General features: G+C 43.2%; 1 protein-coding gene and 1 long non-coding RNA gene across 6 annotated transcripts in view; one reads left to right on the forward strand and one right to left on the reverse strand.

Annotated features, from left to right (window-relative positions):
- LOC141917863 (alpha-protein kinase 2-like) overlaps nt 1–20,542 on the forward strand; it is an 89,368-nt gene that overhangs the window by 43,363 nt on the left and 25,463 nt on the right. Inside the window, exon 11 of one of the 5 annotated variants that reach the window (XR_012621483.1) lies at nt 12,747–12,842. The exons of 3 other annotated variants lie outside the window; for them this stretch is intronic. Coding sequence is in view for 1 of the 2 variants with exons in the window: in XM_074811479.1 (XP_074667580.1) it covers nt 936–1,170 (235 nt within the window). In the remaining variant the exon portion in view is untranslated. Of the gene's footprint in view, nt 1–935; nt 1,675–12,746; nt 12,843–20,542 lie in introns of those variants that run through there. One more of the 5 variants, XM_074811479.1, reaches the window with a different exon arrangement.
- On the reverse strand, nt 10,810–15,198 carry LOC141917865 (uncharacterized). Its single transcript, XR_012621484.1, has 2 exons — nt 15,021–15,198; nt 10,810–11,043 (listed from the first exon to the last, which is right to left on the reverse strand). It is a non-coding gene; the product is annotated as an uncharacterized LOC141917865 (long non-coding RNA).

Below are 20,542 nucleotides of genomic sequence, written 5' to 3' on the forward strand. Positions count from 1 at the left end.
TTGTGACAGCGTTTAAAAGCAGCAGCAAAATGTATAGATGATTCTTTTGGCTGTAAGGGGCACTGCCAATGTACATTACCATTTTGGCATGTGCCAGAATATGCAATAAATATTACTAGAGAAACTTTCAGATTTGCCTTACCTACCACAGAGATTTCTTTCCCCCTAGAGCAGAATTACTGATGCTAGGAAAGCAGTTAGCCTGAGGTTTCTGCTTTTCTGTTTCTTCTCTGTAGAGGAACACTAGAGATGCAAAACAGGACAGTTAGATATAAGTGGGGGCAGATGGGTATGTGTTTTGCCTTCTCCCCGGCTTTACTAGCCCGCTGAAGAAGGGCAGGTAGCAGTGGGAGCTGTGGTGGTGGCTCGGGAACTGCGAAGGCTGGGTGAGATGGGATGCTCAGGAACGCTCCTGACCTCCCTCTTCCCCGAGAGCCTTGGCTCCTTCAGAGCCTGCAGTCAAGCCTGGGGGAGGGAGGAGCGTAGCACAGAGGTTACATACGTGTTTGGAGGAAAACAGCTTCTGGTTCTGACAGCACCTCTTGCAGCACGCTTGTCTCTTCATGGTGGTCAAAAGGACTATTTATGGAGAACGTTGTACAGTGGATTTCATTCATATATTACTGAGACAAAGTTAGCCAGCAGGTAATTATATTCCCAACTGAATGAAATGAAAAATAGTAGCCAGGACACAGACCACAGAACTATCCCTCTTTAACCCGTTTCCTGCTTCTGTCACTACGGGTTTCCTTCGCTTCTCAATGGCTCAGTTTGATTTGCTGTGACTGAGTTAGTGCTTCTCAAAACAGCATGGTGGAAGAGACTTGCTTAATGTTTTCAAGCTGCTTATGAGTCGACAGTCATACTCTGCCTCCCTGTGCTGAAAATGAATCTTGAAATTCCATTTGGCTCTTTTTTTTTCTTTGTTACTACAGATACAAAGGTTTTAAAGGCAACTGCTCGATTTCCTTCATTGAGCAGTTCAGAGCCCTCCACCAGTGCAATAAGTACTGTGAGATGCTGGGGCTGAAATCTCTGCGAACCACTCATCAAAAACAGAGGAAAGCAACATCCATGAAAAGCAAAAATCTACCAAACTCATCGACTATAAAGAAAACAGTGCCTAAGAAAGCGAGAGAACCTAGAGACGTCATTTCTTCGGAGCACTGAGTGGCCCTGTCCCATCTTGTGGAAACTCCTCTGGAGGATGTGTAGCAGTGACAGGCACCAGTGACCTGGCGGGGGATAACTTGAGTCTTTTGCCTTGTGATGTTATTTTGAAGTCATCGATTCTGTGGTCTTGGTACCTGACATTTAACACCAGGGCAAGGTTTTGAAGACAAACTAAGCCATCTGCCTGGATTATTTTACAACCCTTCTATATATTGGTATCTGCACATTTTGAGTCTTGGACGTTGAGCATGCCACAGGTCACTGGAGAACATCTCCCCTTCTACGTGCCTGTGACCCCGTGGGTTCAGCTGCTACATAAACATCAATATATTTAAGATGCCACTTAGTAGAAGTTTTGCACAGTATTATTGCTCAGGCTGCTATAGAAAAAATTGTTTTCTTTCCCAGATTTTTGCATATTGTAATCCTACTATAATCCTATTCTTGTATTTTTTTTCTCCCACTTACATGTCTTTTAATACAAGACAAAGCCATTCATGATCGGACATATCTGTTTTCTGCCCCCCCCCCCCCCCCCCCCCCCCCCATTAACTAGTACCTTTAAGGTCCTCACAAAGTGATGTCATCAGCTTAAAGATGGGGAACTTGTGTGATTCTCCACAGAATTCCTTGCTTTCCATGCAAGCTTCCTTGAATCTATGGTTAACCCCATGGCACGGCACTGTTGTGCTCGCACTGATCGTCTTGTAGGGTAGTTTGGAGCCTTCTACCATCTGAAATAAACCCTTACACACAGAGAGTATTTCAGTACCTTGCAGCATTTTCCACTAGAATGAGTACGATGACTTTTCTGGGTAGCACGGAGTTGTTTTTTGAAGGAACGTGACCAGTACCCTGGGCCCATACCTGTCAGCTAAAGAGTCACGATTTATCCAAAATGCCTAGGCAGGGCCAGAGTCGAAAAAAGATACTGCGCTGCATTAAACTTAAGTGTAGCTTACGCGGAGATTTAGAGCCGGAGGAGGGAATGATGCATGTCGGAGGACTGCAACAAGTTTGCTGTAGGTGGCAGTTGAAAACCCAGCCTGCAGTGCCTCACACAGGATAGAGACACTGAACATTGTCAGGCTTCTTACCCTGTGTGATTACTAAAGAACAGGTGGTGCCAGAAACCAGCACCTGTGGGTAAGAGTCCCATCAGTGCTGAGGAAGAGAAAAGTGATTTCAGGTAGTTTCTGCTTTGTATTGATAAGCAGCGGATGCCAAATAAGAGATAAACTGTTGGGGACTGGCTGGCACGAAGGACAGAAACTCATCTGGCTGCAATGTAGATGTAACATCTAGGCTTGTCATCCTGGGCTCCCTTGATGGTTAATGGAGGTCTTCTCAATGGAATTCAGAGCAAAGTGCAGGTCATCTGAAAAACAAACATTTGAAATAGGTCAGATTAACTGTGTCAAAAAAGTGCCTGTGTCTCTCTGTTGAGGAAAAAGGAAGCAGTGTCAGACAGAAACCTGCATTTAAATTTCTACTGTTACATGAGATTAAGTTTTCCAGAGTTCTGAAGCATTTGAGTTTTTGATAGTTTTCTGCTAACTTCGGTGGAGGAGACCAATTGCAAAGTGATACTGCAGAAATTAAGATGGTATTGTAGTCCACGTAAAATTAAATGTATGAAAGACTATTTGAAAGATGAGTTTTTAAATGGAAAATGCCAAAAAGATGAAAACACTAAGTATGACTGAAATCTGAGTCAAAACATTGAGAATGACGCCTTGACAAAACAATTACAACTTACTGAGGATGGGAAGCCATTCATTTCAAAATAAAGGTGAATGACAGTGCTGTGCTGCTGCTGAGAATCTGAAGTATCACAAGAGGATGGAGGCAGACAAGTACCCAGAGCAGGTGTTTTGAAGGAAAGGGAGATGTGGCAGATGGTCTTACTGATACCAGCTGTGCCGCAGGGAAGAGCCCCACTGTCCTGGTGTCTCAGGAACCAGGAACCAGTCTGAGTTTACCCACCTCTCTCTCAGGTAGCAGAAGTTGGTCTGTGTGAGCGCAGGACAGCGCGCGGGGCCGGGCAGCGCACCTTGTGCTGGGGATGGCAGCGAGCTGCTTTCCTCCGCCGCCGCCCGGCAGTCACTAGCACCTTGTTTATCTGAGCCTGGAATTCTGTGCTCTCTCAGTGCTTGTTGCGGCTCACGGTTCTGGCTAGCTGTGGCGGGGAGGAGAAGGTGGTGGGGATGGGGTGTATCGGGCGCTCTGTCGCGTTGCAGCTGGAGCTGTTGGGTCTGTCGGAGCGTGAACGTCCGTGCCAGGCGGTTTGCATGAAGCTGTGCTGCGAGGCCAGCACCGTGCCTCACTGGGCCCAGCTCCGTCACCCTTTCCCCTCCTGTGGGGATGGGGAGGGTCTCCATGGCAGCTCTGCTCCTGACAGCTTCCCATCAGGGGAGAGGGAACGTTTACCACAGGTCTCTCCAGTTCTTCCGTAGCCGTGTGTGTCAGCAGAGTGCTGGACCATGTAACGCACCCCAGTTGCGAGGCTGCTGGCTCATCAGAGCCGAGGGACAGTGTAAGAAACCTGCACAAAAAAAAGCGGGGCCTGGTGTAGCCATTGAACATGACCTCCCTCACGCGCTGCTGTAAATAACGGTGGACTAGATGATCTTCAAGGTCTTTTCCAACCTAGATGATTCTGTGATTCTAAATAGAGAGGGTTCCCTCGGGGGTTACTGCCTGACCCAGACACTGCCCGTGTGCCCGGGTATGCTTGCAGCCCGCCCTCGCTTTACCGCAGGTTCTCCCTAGCTGTGCCCTGCCTTTCTGAAGTGGACACTGCTGGTTGCTCAAGAAACACTGAGTATGACAGTGGTGTGTAGCATCTTTGCGAAGGAAATTTGCTCCTGTTTCCCTTCTCAAGCGTTCTGCTTCCTGATATTTCTGATCTCTAAGAGCGTATTGGGAAACCAATGCTCCCCCCCACCAACATCAGAGAACCAGTTTTGTTGGTATTTCATCACCTTACTGCATTTTCCTGGTGTGTTCAGTACTGATGACAATACTGTTGTTGTCTGGAAAGATAGAGGTCTTGATCCTGCAAGTGACTAAGCTCAGATGTTCTTGGAGCACCCATCTGTGACCACAGTCCCACTGCTGCAGTTGTTTGCAGAACTGAGTGATAACTTTCTTCCTTATTCATTAATCAAAAACTTGGAGAAAATGTTGTTTGCACCTGTTGGCCAAAATAAGCACAGAAGAAACCGTAGGTCTGAATGAGGATGTTTGTGCTCCATGTGTCCGTGGAACGCAATACAGCGAGCAATACAGGAGGCTCTGTGTTGCCTCCTAAAGAAAAGGTGATGACATCCTTGTCCTCTGGCAGTGAGCATAAGTGAATCTTTTAGAATGTTCTCCTCTCCGGGGAACTGTCCTCCAAGCCCACTGATGGAGCATTAATTAAGAACTCAGGCCACATTCTGGTTTTATTTCTGTTTTGATGGATTATATATTTTTCATTCATCTTTCAACTAGACTTGACATCTGTACTCAAAAGCTAATTTTCATCTTCTTATTATTGATCTCACAGGGTAAATGTGTACACTGAGCATTTTATAATAACAAACCATCATATTTGGATTAAATAGACATACACCCCACTAAAATGGATGCTTTTCCACTGCTCAGGAGTTTATGGAACGTATTTTGTTTGTTAATAGATATATTAGATTGCTGATGTATTACAACACTGTGTGAGTCACAATTGCTGAATTTCTGTCAGTGGAAAGTCTAACTGATATAATAGGAAAACCTGGCAACACAGTGGTTTAAAGCAGTTATTTTTCTGTAATAGAACAAAAGCTTCAATTATAATAATGTCACGTGATCCTGTTAAAATTCAGTCATTGCCCTTGAGTTCAGCTACATGTGCAATTACATTGAAATAATTATACATTAATAGCTACCAAAAGTAGAAAATGCTTGACTGATTACCTCCGGTTAAAGCCATTTTGACAAGTTTTAAAACCTTGCTCTGTCGTGGTACTCAGATGATTGCTCTTCACCGTATCTAAGGGAAGTAGAGAATTGAGTCTTTGCCTTTTATTTGTTTCCTTGTTGCCCCGTCCTCTTTCACACTTGCTGAGCTCCGTTCCGCCCTCCCGTCTGTCTCGTTTGACAGGCAGGCACTCCGTGGCAGGAATACCTTGTCTATGCAGGCCCCCTCAATTCCTTACTGACGTTTCTGGGTCACAATATAGAGTTTAAAATTTAGATAGTCTGACGGTGATGCAGAGAAAGCTCCAGAGTGCGTAACAAAAAATGATGGGAAATGATGATTAACAGACTGTTTGTCTGCCCATGTCTAAATTTTCATGTCAGATTTTTAAAAAAAGTATTCTGCTAATAATTGCTGTTCTTTGAAGACTGATAACTAGCCATCTTAGTCTTGCTGTTACAGAAAATACATACCCTGTATCAGGAAGTATTTCCTGGCTATCTGAAAAAGAATGAAAGCTGAGTGCATCTAAACTCAACTTTTACAAAGGTCTACACCAAGAAGTCAGGCAGGGAAAGGAAAGTTTGGTCCTGTTTATGTCCACTGGCTTCAATGGCAGAAGAAGAGTCACCTAGTGTAGAACTGTGGTTTTACCTTGGTGTGCCTGTGTTAGCAATGTGCATCAGCTGGATGTCTGCCAAATCAGAAGCAGTGAAGTAGTAATTATCAGTAGGGTAAACAGTGTTCTCATTGGGCTCTAGATTTAATGGGCCACTGAGATGAATGGGAGAAACAGCTCCCTGTTTTACAGGCAGTGTTTTAATCTGAGCCAAAGTCTGCTTTTTGCCTTTCACGTAAGGCAACCAAAGCATGGGTTTTGTGAGCAGGTCAAATAAACATGTATTCTAATCTCAGCAGAGACGTCAGCAAAGCAGAAACTGGAACCGATTTTTTAAAGGAGCAGCTAGAGGTTAATTCTTGCTGTTAGCAGTTGTGTTATTATATTAATAAATATTCCTAAGCACACACAGAACGAATGAATTGCACTGTGTCCTGAGAGCAATTTTAAAATGTTACGCTTTTCAGAGGGCACTGCTGTAGTTTAGGCTGAAGCACCTAATGCATTGTGGTTTAAATTCTATTACACAGACTAACAAGGATAAAACACTCAAGAATGGAGTCAATAAAGCTTCTACAGGATGTTTCTTCTTGTTCAGAAGTAATTAATCACATGAATGGCCTATAGGTATTGGGGTTTTAGATGTATGTGTCCCTGAGATAAACTGATCTTTTTACCCAGTCTCTCACAGTGTTTAAGTGCTTTAAAACACATCTGAGCTCCAGTGGTAACGTTTTTCAAAAACACCCAAGGCATTTCAGTGTCTAAGTCCAAATCCACAAAATACTAGACACATAACTCTTAAGTTGATCTTTTTTCCAAAAAGTAATCCTTAGAAACTTCTTGCTCAGTGGAAACTGGCCTCCTCAGTTGCTGTTGAAATGGAGCCTGGAGTACATTTGAAAATGTCACCTGAATGTTCAGAAGTGTTCAGTGGTAGCAGGAGTGAACCGGAGTAGACTGTCCTCCACGGATTCAGGAAGACAGCTTGCACTTCTGAAAACCAGTGTGCAGGTGCTGGGGATCAGCTGTAGACTCTGGTTCCAGCTTTAGATCTTAAATAGCAATCTCACCCACAGGAGAAAGTCAGCGTGCATAGACAACAGTCAGCCTGGTCCTGAAATATGGGGAGAGATGTCTGGAGTGCAGAAGAAGTTGCTCTAAAACTGGGAAATTGAGAAACTTTTAAGCAAAACATCTGCAGCATTTTTTACCTGTGCGGGAAGATTGATTCTTGCCACAGAAGTTAGATTATTCTTCATTTCAAGTTTCCAAATGAAAAAAGCCAGAGTGCTGCGTTTCAGGATTTGAGTCTACGCCTGCCTAGCCCCGGATGCAGGGCCGATGGCAGCGCTGTGATACGTGCTCCCCGTCCTCGTGCATACACCTGCTTCACAAGCTGCTCAGCCCCAGCTCTCCAGAGGATGCACCTTCACAAGGCAGCTGGTGTATTTCAGATGCTGTGCCTTGAATATTTACCACTTCAAGGAGATGGAAGATGGAGGAGCCCATCAGGAAACAGGCAGTATGTTTCCCAATCCATTCCTTATACCACACAGCAAGAGAAAATTTTATGCAATTCTTATTGGAGGAACTTTTCAGTATAACTCCTGCAGCTTAACCTCACATAGCCTAACAGTGAACTGCAGGGATGCACCTCCATTATGCCTTAATTTCTTCTTTTTTTTTTTTTCTCTTCAAGAAACTTTAGCATATCTAATACTTGTGTGGGTGTTGTAAAGGTCATGTTGCTCTACAATAAAAGCCTCAGGAAATAACGATTAATTTTTAAGTTTTAAGAGCACAGCAGTAAGAAAGTAATAGGGACAGAGAATTAATCTACACTGCTGTCCTACCACAGAGTGCCAAGGGAAGGCTAGGAACTGTTTGCCTACATGGATGTTTGAGTATTTTAAATGGGTTTCCTTTAATAACATGAGAAGTGGAAGCTGGGGAGCCTGTACTGCCACTCCACCACTGGAGTGCCAGCAGTGGTGATTCATGCTTTGCATCTCTGAAAGAATGGATGATGTGGAATAAGCTGTGATGACACTGCAGATTGTAGAGCTAGTCCGAAATGACAGATGAAATCTCCAGCTCTTTCTGTCCATCTGGTACAGATACTGTGCTTGGGCAAGCAGCACATGAGGCTTACTGAGTGGGAGGAGAGAAACGGCGTAAGATGTTCCTTGAATAAGAAAAATCGCAGTGCCAGTAATCAGGAGAAGGCCAAGCAGGACTGGTGTGGGCTCCCTAGAAAGCACTGCAGGCATGGTGAGGGAGGGAAGGGACCTAATTTCTTTCTCAATCAAAGGTTGAGAAGAAAAGTAGCTGCTGCAAAAACATTACACAGAGTGCCTTGCAGACAAGGTTGCTTTTGCTTTCCTCCTGCAAAGCCAGAGAAAAGAGAAAGGAATTCCAGCTCTCTTGCCCACCCCCGCCCCCCAACTCACCTGCACAAAGATTCCCACAGCCAGAAGCTTGTTCTTAGCAAAGACCTTTTGAAAAATGAGCCATAATTATCTGCTGCTCTGCTGATTTCACTGTGAGTCTGCCATAAAATACTGTGGGTGTGAAATTACCGTGATTTGCTGAGCCTTGGACAGCGGGAGCATTTTGGCTTTGGGAGCCTTTCTGTTGCTGCTGGGTTCTGGCTGTGTTTATGGATGGCTGAGGTTGCTTGTTCTGCAGCGGCAGCAGAGCAGTGTCCCTCGTTACTGTTAACGCTGAAGTGGTCTTACAGGTGGTCTGTGCCAGACGTTTTGGATCTGGTCCACAACATCAGTCTTTCCAATTCATTTATCTGCTCCTTTCAGACAAAGGATAGGGCCCAACCTTATGCTTCTGGGCAGCCCAGCCCGCACCTTTCCCTTTCCACCCTTTTCACAAAGAACCTGCAGTCCTTTTAATACAGCTAAAAGCTCACCCCCTGAGTCGTGCTGATGTTCCCCCAAACACACACTAGATATGCATTTGGTCTGGTGGTAGGGCAGCACGGGGGATCAGGTGATGGGAGCTGCTGGTTCGCTGTGGCTAATTTGTGTCAGGTGCATGGCAGCATGGTGTCACAGCTGCAGCTGGGTGATGGGACAGGTCCCTATCGAGTGACCTAACAGGGGTGGGCTTGTCAGCAGGACCCAGCAGAGAGCCTTCGCGGCACACACCAAAAGGCTGGTACTGCTGCCACAGAAATAGGTTTGAATGAGCTCTCTGTGTGCTGTAGGAAACATCCGAAGAGAGGAATCCGTTCATGCTTTATCTGGTAGCTGAGATTAAGATTTATTGTTCCTGAAAGCAAAACTGGACCAGGGAAGAGGAGGCCAAGGGGTGCAATATATACTGGAAGGATGCTGTCAGGGAAGTGGGACAGCAGTGGGTAAGCATCTGGCACAAGTCTTTCAAAAGAGACTTTATGTCCCTCGGAACGATGTCAAAGGGGCCAGAACACAGGCGGTGTTCTCCTCTATCCTCCCGGATGGAGACGGGGGCTCGAGAAAAAGGAGGCGGATTGACCAGGTGAAGGAGCGGCTGCGGAGCTGGGGCCGTGCCCAAGGTCTTGGCTTCCCGGGCCACGTGCTTTGTCCCTGCGTTCACATGTCCGCTGTCGTGCTCCTGCCTCTCCTCCACCTCCTTTAGCATTGCCCCTGCGCCCTCCCATTCCCCATCACTGTGCCTGATGTTTATTTGGGACAGCAGGGTTGGAAGAGGGAAAAAAAGCAACAAAAAGTCTTTCTTACTCCCGTAGGTAGTAAGCTTTATCTTCCTTTTGCAAGAGTTGTTCTGCACTAATTTATCAGGAGGCTACTGGATTTCTCTCCATTCAGTCACCTGTTATTGCTGTATCAGATACCTGCACAGAGGGGCAGTGCAGGTTTTCAGAACAGATGGTCACAAAAGAAAATTGTGAATGCAAAGAGTGATTAGGATATGGAGAGGGTTTAGGAAACCTATTCTGGGTTCCTCTGCGAAGGCCTGTTGTGTTACTAGAATTTCACGTGCTGAGAATTCTTTTAAAAATATCTAGACTGGAACTCGGTTTTAATATTCAACATTGTAGTTCTTCCATTAATGTCCAGCAGTACATATTGCTAATGACTGTTCCATGGCAATAACTCATGGAACAAAAGGTTTAGGGAATAAAATTAAGTAACTCATTCAAGCTGTTCTGTTGGGAAATCGGTTGCAAATGGAAACACACAGTATAATCTATAAATGATAAATTTCACATATTCACCTCTGCTCTCTTCCAGCAGCACTCTACACATCACAGCCCTAGGAAGCTTCCTGTTCATTATGTGTGCCTGGTTACTGAGCGCTAGAAGTCAGAGGAAAAGTGGAGTTTGGAACATGCTGATGAATATTAACGTTACCACTCCCATTGCAAACCAGAGCACAACATTCTGTGAGCCTAAATCTTGGATTATTCAATGGGATTTAGGCTTCTCAGTGCAGTGTTGGTGCCTGACTTTCGTTAAGCCCTTTGAAAGTTCCCACAGATGATTCCTATTCTTTACAATATTTTTCAGAGAATTCCTATGAGGAAACTGTGACCATTCCCAAACCAGTAGGTTTAGAATATGTCAATGGACTTGAGCGTGGTGCTCAAATTGTACATACAGTTGTGATGTGGAAGGGAACACAGCTGAAAGCATTTGAATAAATAAAGGTTAGAGGTAATAGCTTTTTATCAAAATTTTGGAAAGTGTCCTGTTTGAAAAATGTCATGAACATCTCAGTCAGTTAATGTTCCAAACGTATGTTTTAATTTGGTGCCAAAATAAGAGCCAGCAGTTTCACTACGTCAGCTAATTGGCTTCACTATTCTATTGTCCTGGTCAATTCAACAGGAAAAAGAAAATCCCAAGCTGGTCTTTTTTTTCAGAGGTAATCACCACCCCATTGATTGCAATGAAATCCACATTCCTCATGATGACATCGTAACAGTGATTCCTAAAGGGGACTCGTGTGCTTTGCAATGGGAATGTGGAAGTGCATGTAGCAGAGTGTGTATTGCCCACGTGTGATGGTGCTTTTGCTTAGAGAAGAAAGAGCAGAGTCATTGTGACATACACGTAGAAAGGTTATTTATTCCTCAGCATGGCGGGAAAACATACTGCTACAGTTCTGAATTGATGTCTTGTCTACCAGTAGCTATTTAGTGTGATAATGGCGTTTGATAGACTGGACACAAACACCATTGTCACACTCCACAGCTCTGGCAGGAGCAGATCATTAGTCCACGGAAGGAGTAATATATACACGTTGCAGGCTGCAGCACGGGGGCTTCAGAGACCTGCAAAACACAGAGAAAAGACCATGTTTACACCTATTTATACATGGTACATCAGGATTCTCACCAAGGAAGTGGGAGACAGTGGGGTTCCATATTTCTCTGAGGTATTTTGTCTAAGCTAGCTGTAGTAATCTAAAACCTAGGTAGCTTTAAGCGTGTTTTACAGGTGAAGGAGATGGACAGGCACCTTGAGAAAGTAATTGGTCCTGTCTTAAGAGACAAATTAATGAAGGGAGGGATGAAGCATTCTCTGCAAGGACTTGTTTCTTCCTCTTATGGATGGTGACAGCTCAGAGTAAGCATCTGACTTTTATAAAGCCATGTTAGATCTGAGGAATCACGATGCTAAAGATTATATTTGTTTTCCATATACTTGTTTTTACCAGCATTTTAGAGCCAGCCTACTTAGAATACACCGGGTTGGTCTGTACTCATAGTCCCACTTCAGCTATTTTATTCAATGCCGGTTCTTGTATGGTGTGTTAACACCCACGCGACAGTGAATTAAGCAGTGAACTAACATGCACGTGACTGTGGTGGTTCATTTCTTCCCAGGACAGTTTTTTTGGTTTAATAGGACAGAGAGTGTTTCTGTATTTGTTTAGCCTGCAAGTCTAATAACACTTCTGCACATCCTCAGTGAGTATAAAAAGTCCTGTAAAACATCCTGTTTGTCAGGAGTGGAGTAAGAGCACAGAAACAGTGACTGAGGGTCACATGAGGCATGGTGATTTGTAAAGCCATGGAAATTCATTTATGTGTCATCATCCCATCTGAATACTGCAGAGAAGCAGAGAAAACAGAGAAGGAGGAGCACAGGGAAGGGAGGAGATTAGAAACCAGAGCTTGGGTGAATAGTAGTGCCTTTGTATCTTACTCTTCCATGTATCTACTTTTTCCTCAGTCTATAAAGACTGTCAACTAGCGTGATCATCTGTGCAAGATCACGTTGGATATTAACTGGAAGAAACACTGACCTGTGCAGGTAGAGTGTAGCTCTGTGAAAGTGCAAGCCACCTAGTCAATGTTCATTAGCAGGAATAACAAAATAATAACTAATCAATCATTGTAATGAAGTCTGCTAACTTAAAGAAGGGGGAAAAAAAAGTAAAAGAAGAGACAGACCACAGAGTGGAATTCCTTTATTCCCATGGAATTGGTAAAAATCTTTCAAGGAGAGCAGAGTACATTAAACATTAGTGTTCCATTTTGCATGAATTTGGGTAGATTTTGTGTGTGCCGAGTACTGAAATGTTTTTTATAGCTACTAAAAACTTGAATTTTCTGACTCAAAAAAGAATGCTGTATGGACTGGTTAGACTAAGCACCATGGGAGGGGATGGAGTTGTGGTTTTGTGCCAGGAGATGAGGGTGGAACGTCTTGCTATAATGCTTTTAAACTATCCTTCTCAGGGTTTTTTAAGCTCAGTAAATGCATTCCTAGTTTTACAGGTTCAGGAGCATTTGCCACCCATATGTAATAAAACCAGACTCTCCAACAGTCTTCTGGCTCTGGTTGCCTTTTAGCAAAAGACCGTTAAGCAAGTTGAAGCATTCAAAAGACAGACTCAGATCCTCTGAGAACTCCTTCATGGGCTTAGCCTTCCTGTCAATCTCATCCTTTACATCTCTCCTGACTCACTGCCCTGGTGATGTGTCACTCCCACACGTTAATAGCCTTAACGCTTCTGCTTTATTCCCAGTCTGCTGTCCGCTCCCATCATGCCTTCCAGCTGAGAAACGAGGGAGGGAGGCACAAATCTCTATCGTCAGCTGTTTGTAAAATCTAAACCTTTGAGGTACGTATGCTGAATGTGGTACAGCTGGGGAGGAAAACCACAGTTCTGTACTCGCGGAGACCAAGCGGTCGCCATTGTCAGTGCCATCTTTTGTCAGTCGGAGCGGCAGTCCCCAGCGTGAATCGGGGCACGCTGCGACTGGGGGGAAGTGCAGCCCCGCGTGCCCAGAGTCAGCGATCGCGTGTGGGCAGCTCCTGTGAGCTCTGCTGGGGCCTGCGGGGAGCAGGCGAGGCTCTGTGAAGGAAACCACTCAGGAAAGAATCTGCTCTCCGGATGAGATGCAGGTTGAGGGCTACTGCAGAAACAGCAGCCCTGGTTTCGGACAGGGGAAGGAGCTGTCACAGGAAGGGATAAAGGATGAGGGCCTGGGGCTCCCAAATGCAGATGGTCATAGGAAGGGAAATTTAGCTCGCTCTGTCTGCAGCAGCAGAAGTGCCAGCAGAGAGGAGACACCAGCGCAGAGCGACGAGCTGGCTGCCGACAGGTACTGAGTACACCTGAACCGCCAGTGTACTCTGCACAGCGTAGCAGGTATTTCCGCTCCAATCCTTACTGTTTGATTCAACTTTGTGTCTTTTCTGGGTCTTTTTCTTAAATGTAATCTAGTTCAAGCAGTGTTGATCAGTTAGTGCAGACTCATTAGGGCTCTGGACCGGTTTAACTACCGATTTGCAGGTACATCTAATGAAACCTCAGTGACGGCATGAGCGTGCAGTACGAGCTGAGTTCTGAGTGGCCCTTGGCTGCTAAACAGCAGAGAAATGAACCTTTGCTGGCTGCTTACCAGGTCAACTGCTTTGTTTCTCAAACATGATTATTACAATTGCTCTGTCATTCCCATCCTTGTCAAGGAAGCAAGCCTATAAATGCTTGGCCAGGGCTGAAACTCCTGCAAGTGCTTTTCCTCCTTCAGTGATTCTGCATTGTAAGTCTCTAGCTGCTGCAGGGAGAGGGAGTTGTGCATCTGAAGGCATGCACAGAGCTGCAGGCAGATCTGCAGACCCACGGGTCAGGCCACTGTGCAATCACAGCTACGAAGGAAACATCTCTAAAAGAAGGAAGGGAGCTGCCGCACAGCTGGTGCATCAAAACGGCCCCGAGTCCTTTGAATTAATGATGGCAAATACACGGTCACGCCCAGAACACGGTCTGTCTAGTCAGGATGCGCCTCGCAGTTGTAGCCCTGATGTCCACGAGGCTGTTTTTACTAAATGTGCCTGTGCTCTAGCTGGTGATAGTGAGAACTGAATGCCAAAGGAACAGAAGTACTGCTCATTGCTGTCTAATTCATCACAGCGTTAGTGGTTTCTCCCCTTACCTTTCCTCATACACATTTTACTCAGCTTTCTCTCTGCAGCAGAGAAGAAAGGTCAGGCAAGATCCTACTCTAATTAAGTTCTGTGATGAAAAGTCCGACAGTCACTGGCAGATACAGAGCCCTGGCAGAAGTGCCTCTAGACTTGACTGTGAAACGTGTATGACAGTAGATAGCTAGGCAAATGATGCAGCTGCAAGCAGACAGTTTGATGGTTCCACAGCTACGTGGAAGCTTCCAGCAATTCAACAGGAATATTTCCAAGGCAAAAGATAATGAAAGAAAGAGAAATGGCCACTAGTTTTTGGTACTGCAATGGAGAAAATAACCTGAAGCAACGGGAACGTTACAGGTCAGTACAGGGAGAAAGCAAAGCATAAACATAAGAGAAAATAAAATCCACTTTTTTCTTCTCTTCTGCTAGACGTTTGTATAAAGAATATTATTGGAATGTTACAGTTGAGAAGATCATTGTGAAAAACAATAGGGTTTTTCAAGAAGTATCTTGATGGATCACAGAACCTGTCCTTTTTCTATATCCAGGCTTATGGAAGCATTCCTGTAACTCTGGTGAAGTCTAACCACACTTGCTGTCAGCTTCCCCATCACCTCCTTTTTTTTTTAAACAATAAACATTTCTGGTGTGTTTCCCACTGACACTAATAAAAGCCTAATCTCTTTAAAAGTACAGGCAGAGATCACTATGTACAAGACATTAAATCCTGTTATATTACACAGACAGGCCACAGGCATTTGTGGATAGTTTGATATGCTGAAGTGCTTAGTATTCAAAATTCACCTGCACTATTTTATTTTTGTTAATACATTTTAGCATTTCCTTTTCCTCAGAGGAAGGCACTTACCATCTGACACAACTGCCAAATGATCCTCTGGTGTGTTGTCAGGGCTTGTCAGAACTGAGATTCTCTTGCGTGACATTTTGCTGAGTATCACTGTATCTTTGGAGGTCTTGGTTTTCTTTTACGAGTTCCCAGCAGTGGTCAGCTGTTGAAAGCCTCTGTTTCCAGTGGACTCCTTTCCCTCGCCCTTTATGGGATCCTGAGGTTTTAAAGTAAACAATTCATTCTCTTTCTGATAAGTCATATTAATATATTGATCTGGGGGAGGGAGATGGCCCTTACTGCACAGAGCCAGAGTCACCTTTACTCAAACAGACTAAGGAATGGGAAAAAAACTCTGAAATGTCAATTTTTTCTGTCCCTTCAGAGAGAGCATATGTGGGTAAGGAAAAATGCAAAATACAGGTTTTTTTGAGCTGCCTGTTTTGCTTAATCCTGAGATGAAGAGTGTTTACTCTGTCTTCATATTAATTGCTTACTTCTGCCAGCAAGACTGATTTCATCCATTCCTCAGATCTTACTGTTCACTGCTGGGTTTTACCCATCTTATTAAAATTTCAAAATTTTGATTTACTGTCTTTTCTGCATAGGAATTTTCAGAACTCTCAGAGATCCTGTCACATTTTTAATGGGTTTTACTTTCCAGCACACCTATGACATAGGGGAAAAAGTCTGAATTCAGTGGAGCCTAACTGAACACTGATGGCAAACCCAGGAATTACACATTTCAGGACCTTATCCAGGTAATACCATTGCATAAACCTCCCGAATTTAGGACATGATGAATTTCACATTTTTTGTGAAGGATAGTATGGGATTTGAACCTGAGATTTCTCTAAACATAAAGTCACACCTTCAGTATGATAACCTTCTTGATAGTTAACTAATTAGTATTTCATTGCTTACTTCCATTACCATGCTTCTATTTCATTGTAACAGTCTTAAGTAATAGTAATTTTTTTTTTTTTTAAAAAAGCAAAGTTTTCAATATAATACTTCACAAAAGTGAGGAACCAGGTCACTTTACTGGTTTTGGCGGGGTGTGTCCATCCAGCAGCAGAAAGCCACTGCGAAATCACCTCTGGAAAAAAGTCTGTGTCTTGCACTCTCCTTGCTTTCCAGCTTTAGTGTAACTAGACCTCTGACAGGACACAAATATAGCTCCTGTCCTCATTAACCCACCTTCCCTCGCCACCGCCGGGGCGAGATGGAACGGGCAGTATGGATGAGCAGTACATACCAGCAGTAAGAATCAGAGCTCCCCTTTTGTGAGAAGGGTCCTGCACAGAACAGATTCAAACGCTTAATAATGCAACATCATGGGATGGAAAAAAACCTGAACTGCAAAGCCACTAGAACACCCTCACCTTCACCAGTTTATGCCCTTTCTCCTTTAGGCTGTCATGTATTTGGACTGCAAATTTGTCACGGCAAGAACTATCTCCTGCTATTTCCTAAAATGCTGTTTTCTAATCACAGTGTAGCTCCAGTCTCAGATACACCACTAATACAAATAATAATGTCAGCAGTCATGAATAAAAGAAGGTGCTGAACTGTGCTGTCTGGGCAATAATGGAGCTGTCTTTATAGGTTCTTAGCAGTCTTATCACTGCAGATACAGCTCAAGAATAGTTTTTTCCCCTTATGAAAAACTCCAGAATTTATAAATCTCAGGGATGTAATGACACATTTTTTATAACCTTGTTTGTAAAAGCAATGTTAGTTGCCTAACGTAGATGATCCAACTGCTTCACTCTACCCTCTTTCAGTTTTGTTAAAGATTTTAATTAGCACAAAGCAAAATTAATAATGCTAACAAGTAACGTTTAGTAAGGAAGTAAAGGATTAAATGAGACAGGAAAAGAAAAAGAGCATGTGCCTGAGTTTTAGCTTTCATATGCTGTTCTGTGTGACAGGGTATTGGAGAAACATAGTGAAATTAAGAGGTTTGTAACAACACAGTCCTACTCACTTGTTTTTAGCTTAAAAGTGCCAGTAATCTGTGATACCTAACTTCAGGTGCTGTACAAGGAGGGAGACCATGGCTATGTGTCAGCCACTTGGATGCACTGATACAGTCTCATTTTTTACCCTTAAAAAGACCTTAACAGGAAGATGACTGGGGAAAATCTGGAGTGAACCACTATCTGATCACTAAACATCAGACAAAACCAGGATCTGTTGAAGCCAAAAGAAACATTTCTGCAAACTTCTGCCAGATCGGGATAGCATCTACAGCATTATATGGCTCTATATTCTTTGTGTGTGCAGACATCTTGTGTCGTGGGGCCCGACTGTGCCGTGACTGTTCCTGCTAATAGACTTCCTGGCATATTAGGAAGAATATACCCCCAGTTACAGCTATTTTCTTTGTTGAGAGTCCGGGTGGTTAGGGCTTTTCAGTGCTGCTCTCAACCTTTGTGTTACCTTCTGCCCTTGATCTATTTAGAAAACCCTCCTGAAGCAGGGACTGCTTTTCAGTTGGTGTTGATACTGCTTGGTTTTTGGTGAAAGTCTCTCATCTGCGTACATGCACACAGTATAAAGATGACAGAATTACTAGTAGTAGTAGTTCATAGTCTGTCCATAATAGTAGAACAAAGTTTGGGGAAAATATTTATTTTAAAATTACCTGTACAGTTATACCAGAATTCTGTGTGCAAACTCCACATGCCATTCTGAAAATATGGATGTGCATTTTAAGTCTACAGAAGGTATCTGACAATTTGCTTAATCATAAAAAGAGGGCAAAAGACCTCAAATTAAAAAAAAAACCCAAAATGACACATGTTGTCCAAAAACAGCAGGGAAAGACAAAAATGTGCTACTTTTTTATCACAGAGGAAACACCACTTACTTGATATTTCTGGGAAAAAAGCTGTTTTCCTCGAAATGGCAATCTACAATTGTGAGTGAAGTACTGCCCACTACACATGGAAGCACTGGTGGGAGTCTGAAACAGCATTGCAACATTCATTACTGCTGCTGACTGGTTTGGGTCCAATTCTTTGAAATTAAATGCCAAATTATTTGGAAATTCCTGAAAAAAAAAAAGGAACTGGTTTGTTGAAATGTTACTACAGGTGACACAAGGACAAATAATGCAATACACATTGCACATTCATCTGAGGGCCAAATTCTTCCCTTGAAAATATGTAGATATGACCCCAAGCAAAATTATCTGAAGTTCAATCTAACTTTGAAGTTGGCACTGCTCAGAGCAGAGGCCTGAGTCCTATGACCCAGAAAGGTCCCTTCCAACCTAAAGTATTCTGTGATTCTATTTTATGTGCACAGCTCCTTGCTTACTAAGGTGTCACTATACAAAGGACAAAATTTGATCCATACAGGAATTCTTCCCTATAATTTTTCTTGTATAAACTGTGGAGGATACAAAGAGTGAAATAGAAATCTGAGGAACTGAGTCTTTTCTGTGTGGAAAGAGTAAAAGAACAACTCCAAAAGTGAAGGAATAATAACTTACAACAGGGGCAAAAATCAGGCTATGTTAGGAAGTTTTTCACACTGGGAAGATTTAACAAACAGTAAGAAGCTATGGTTTGGCTCTGCAAAGCCTTAATTATGAAATTCTTCAATTAAAAACAACTGTTTTGGCAAAAAAGGGGTTAAATAGTCTGTGCATGAAGATTTCACTAGTGTATTAGGAGACTCGTTTTACTCTGGTTTGAAATTATATGGGCCTACAAGGGTTTGTGAGTGGTATAAATCCTTTTAAGAATAAACCTTCTTTTCAGCTGGTTAGTTTTGATCATAAATACATGTTCAACAAAGCTTGTTTAGAAAACCTGTTTGAAAGGGCTTAAAACCACAGTTACTTTGTTTAGTTAGAGTAGGTTTCAAAAGCCAATTTCACCATTCAGTTCAAACTGAAGACTTTCAAATCAGGGTTCATTTACGTGACCTGACCTGAAAAAGGCTTCCCTGAATCAGTTCTCATTCTTTTTTTCCCTTTCCACTTAAAATCAGAATAGTGTGAACTTTATATGAAAAGAAAAATAACACAGAGAAGGATCATGGTGCGGATGCAGAGTAAGTGGGGAGAAGCCAGTGGATTGGGAAGAGCTTTCTCTTCCTCACTTGGATGGCCTAAGACCTCATGTTATCCAGCTCATTTATCATAAACCTCAGGTTAAAGTCAGTTGCATTTTTGAGGGAGATGGGAAACTAGACCCTCAGTTGAGGAGGGAGTTATAGCAAAAGATTCTTATCTGAAAAATCTGATGCTATAAGGTACAGAGTTTTAAAGAGGAACTACTGAGGCACCAGTCCAGGGAGACACCAAGTCTTCTGTCCTCTGGAACCCTGATATTTAACGATTTTCCTCCCCTAGATTCCAGCCACAGAACTGTTCCATTAATGGCCATTCATGTATGAGAACTTGAGTTGTATCTTTAGGGCTTTACTCCAGCTCTATCTTAATGAGCATATAATCAATACTCGTAAACTTATTTAGGGTTGGCTATTTCATCTATGGAAAAATCCTGTTACAGTTCACCAGCTGTGGGCACGGCTTACTTGGTTTGAAACTTCCAGACAAATCTGGGTCAAAGATTTAGGCCAGATCCTTTTATGGAGAAAACTGACACATGTCCAACAGTGTAACTGAATTTATTCCTTTGCTATGACCTATTAATTTCAGTGAATCTATGCTGATTTATGTCAATTTAGGATATGACCATATAATTGTTGAGATGAAATTTCTACAGGAATTCTTGGGCTCAAAGTGGGCAAAGCTGGTGTTTATCTGTTTATCCCAGATTACTACAGTATTCAGGGGGCATCAACGTTCACAAGCTTTCAAGGAAGCACATTCACCAGCGCTAATACCACAATCTAATAGACAGAAGTAAGGCATATGTAGTGCTAGGACAGCTTAGATCACCGAAAGGAAAATGTTGTGACCCTTGTAAGTCAATGGCTAGTGGTTAAAGATTACCTGTTCTGGTCATTCTGACTACTAGATAGAGAAAGATTAACTCAGAGCAGTATAAAGTAGAGCAAAGGTATTTAACCTGGAAACCATGATCTCTTCTGATTTCTACCAGGACTCAGTAAACGAAATTGATTTGAGTTTCCCAATCATCAAACTCATTACATCAGTTCTAGATCATCCTGGCATTCCCCATAATGAGTCACCATCTGACACATCTGATGCAAAGAATGCAAATTGAGGATTATCTTCAGATTAAGGGTGTAAAATCTGACTAACAATGTACCATCCATGAAATTTGTTTCCCCAGCAAAACGGTTGTGGATACAGTTTAAGCAATTTCAATGTAAGCAGATGGCTAACAGATAAAATTTATGTTTATTTACCTGTCCCTAAGGGGGAACTCCCCACCCCCAAGAAAACTGCTCCCTCTGCAAACACTGTTGTTTGGCTCCTTGGCTGTAAATCTTCCGCCCAGGTCAGCTGTACTGCTTCCATTAGCCTGAGAAATTAACTGTCCAGCAGCAGTTATCAAAGGCACAGAACTTCCTTTTTCCTGTCAACCAACCGCTGC

The sequence above is a fragment of the Strix aluco genome, chromosome W, assembly GCF_031877795.1.
Source record: "Strix aluco isolate bStrAlu1 chromosome W, bStrAlu1.hap1, whole genome shotgun sequence".
Classification (NCBI taxonomy): Eukaryota; Metazoa; Chordata; class Aves; order Strigiformes; family Strigidae; genus Strix; species Strix aluco.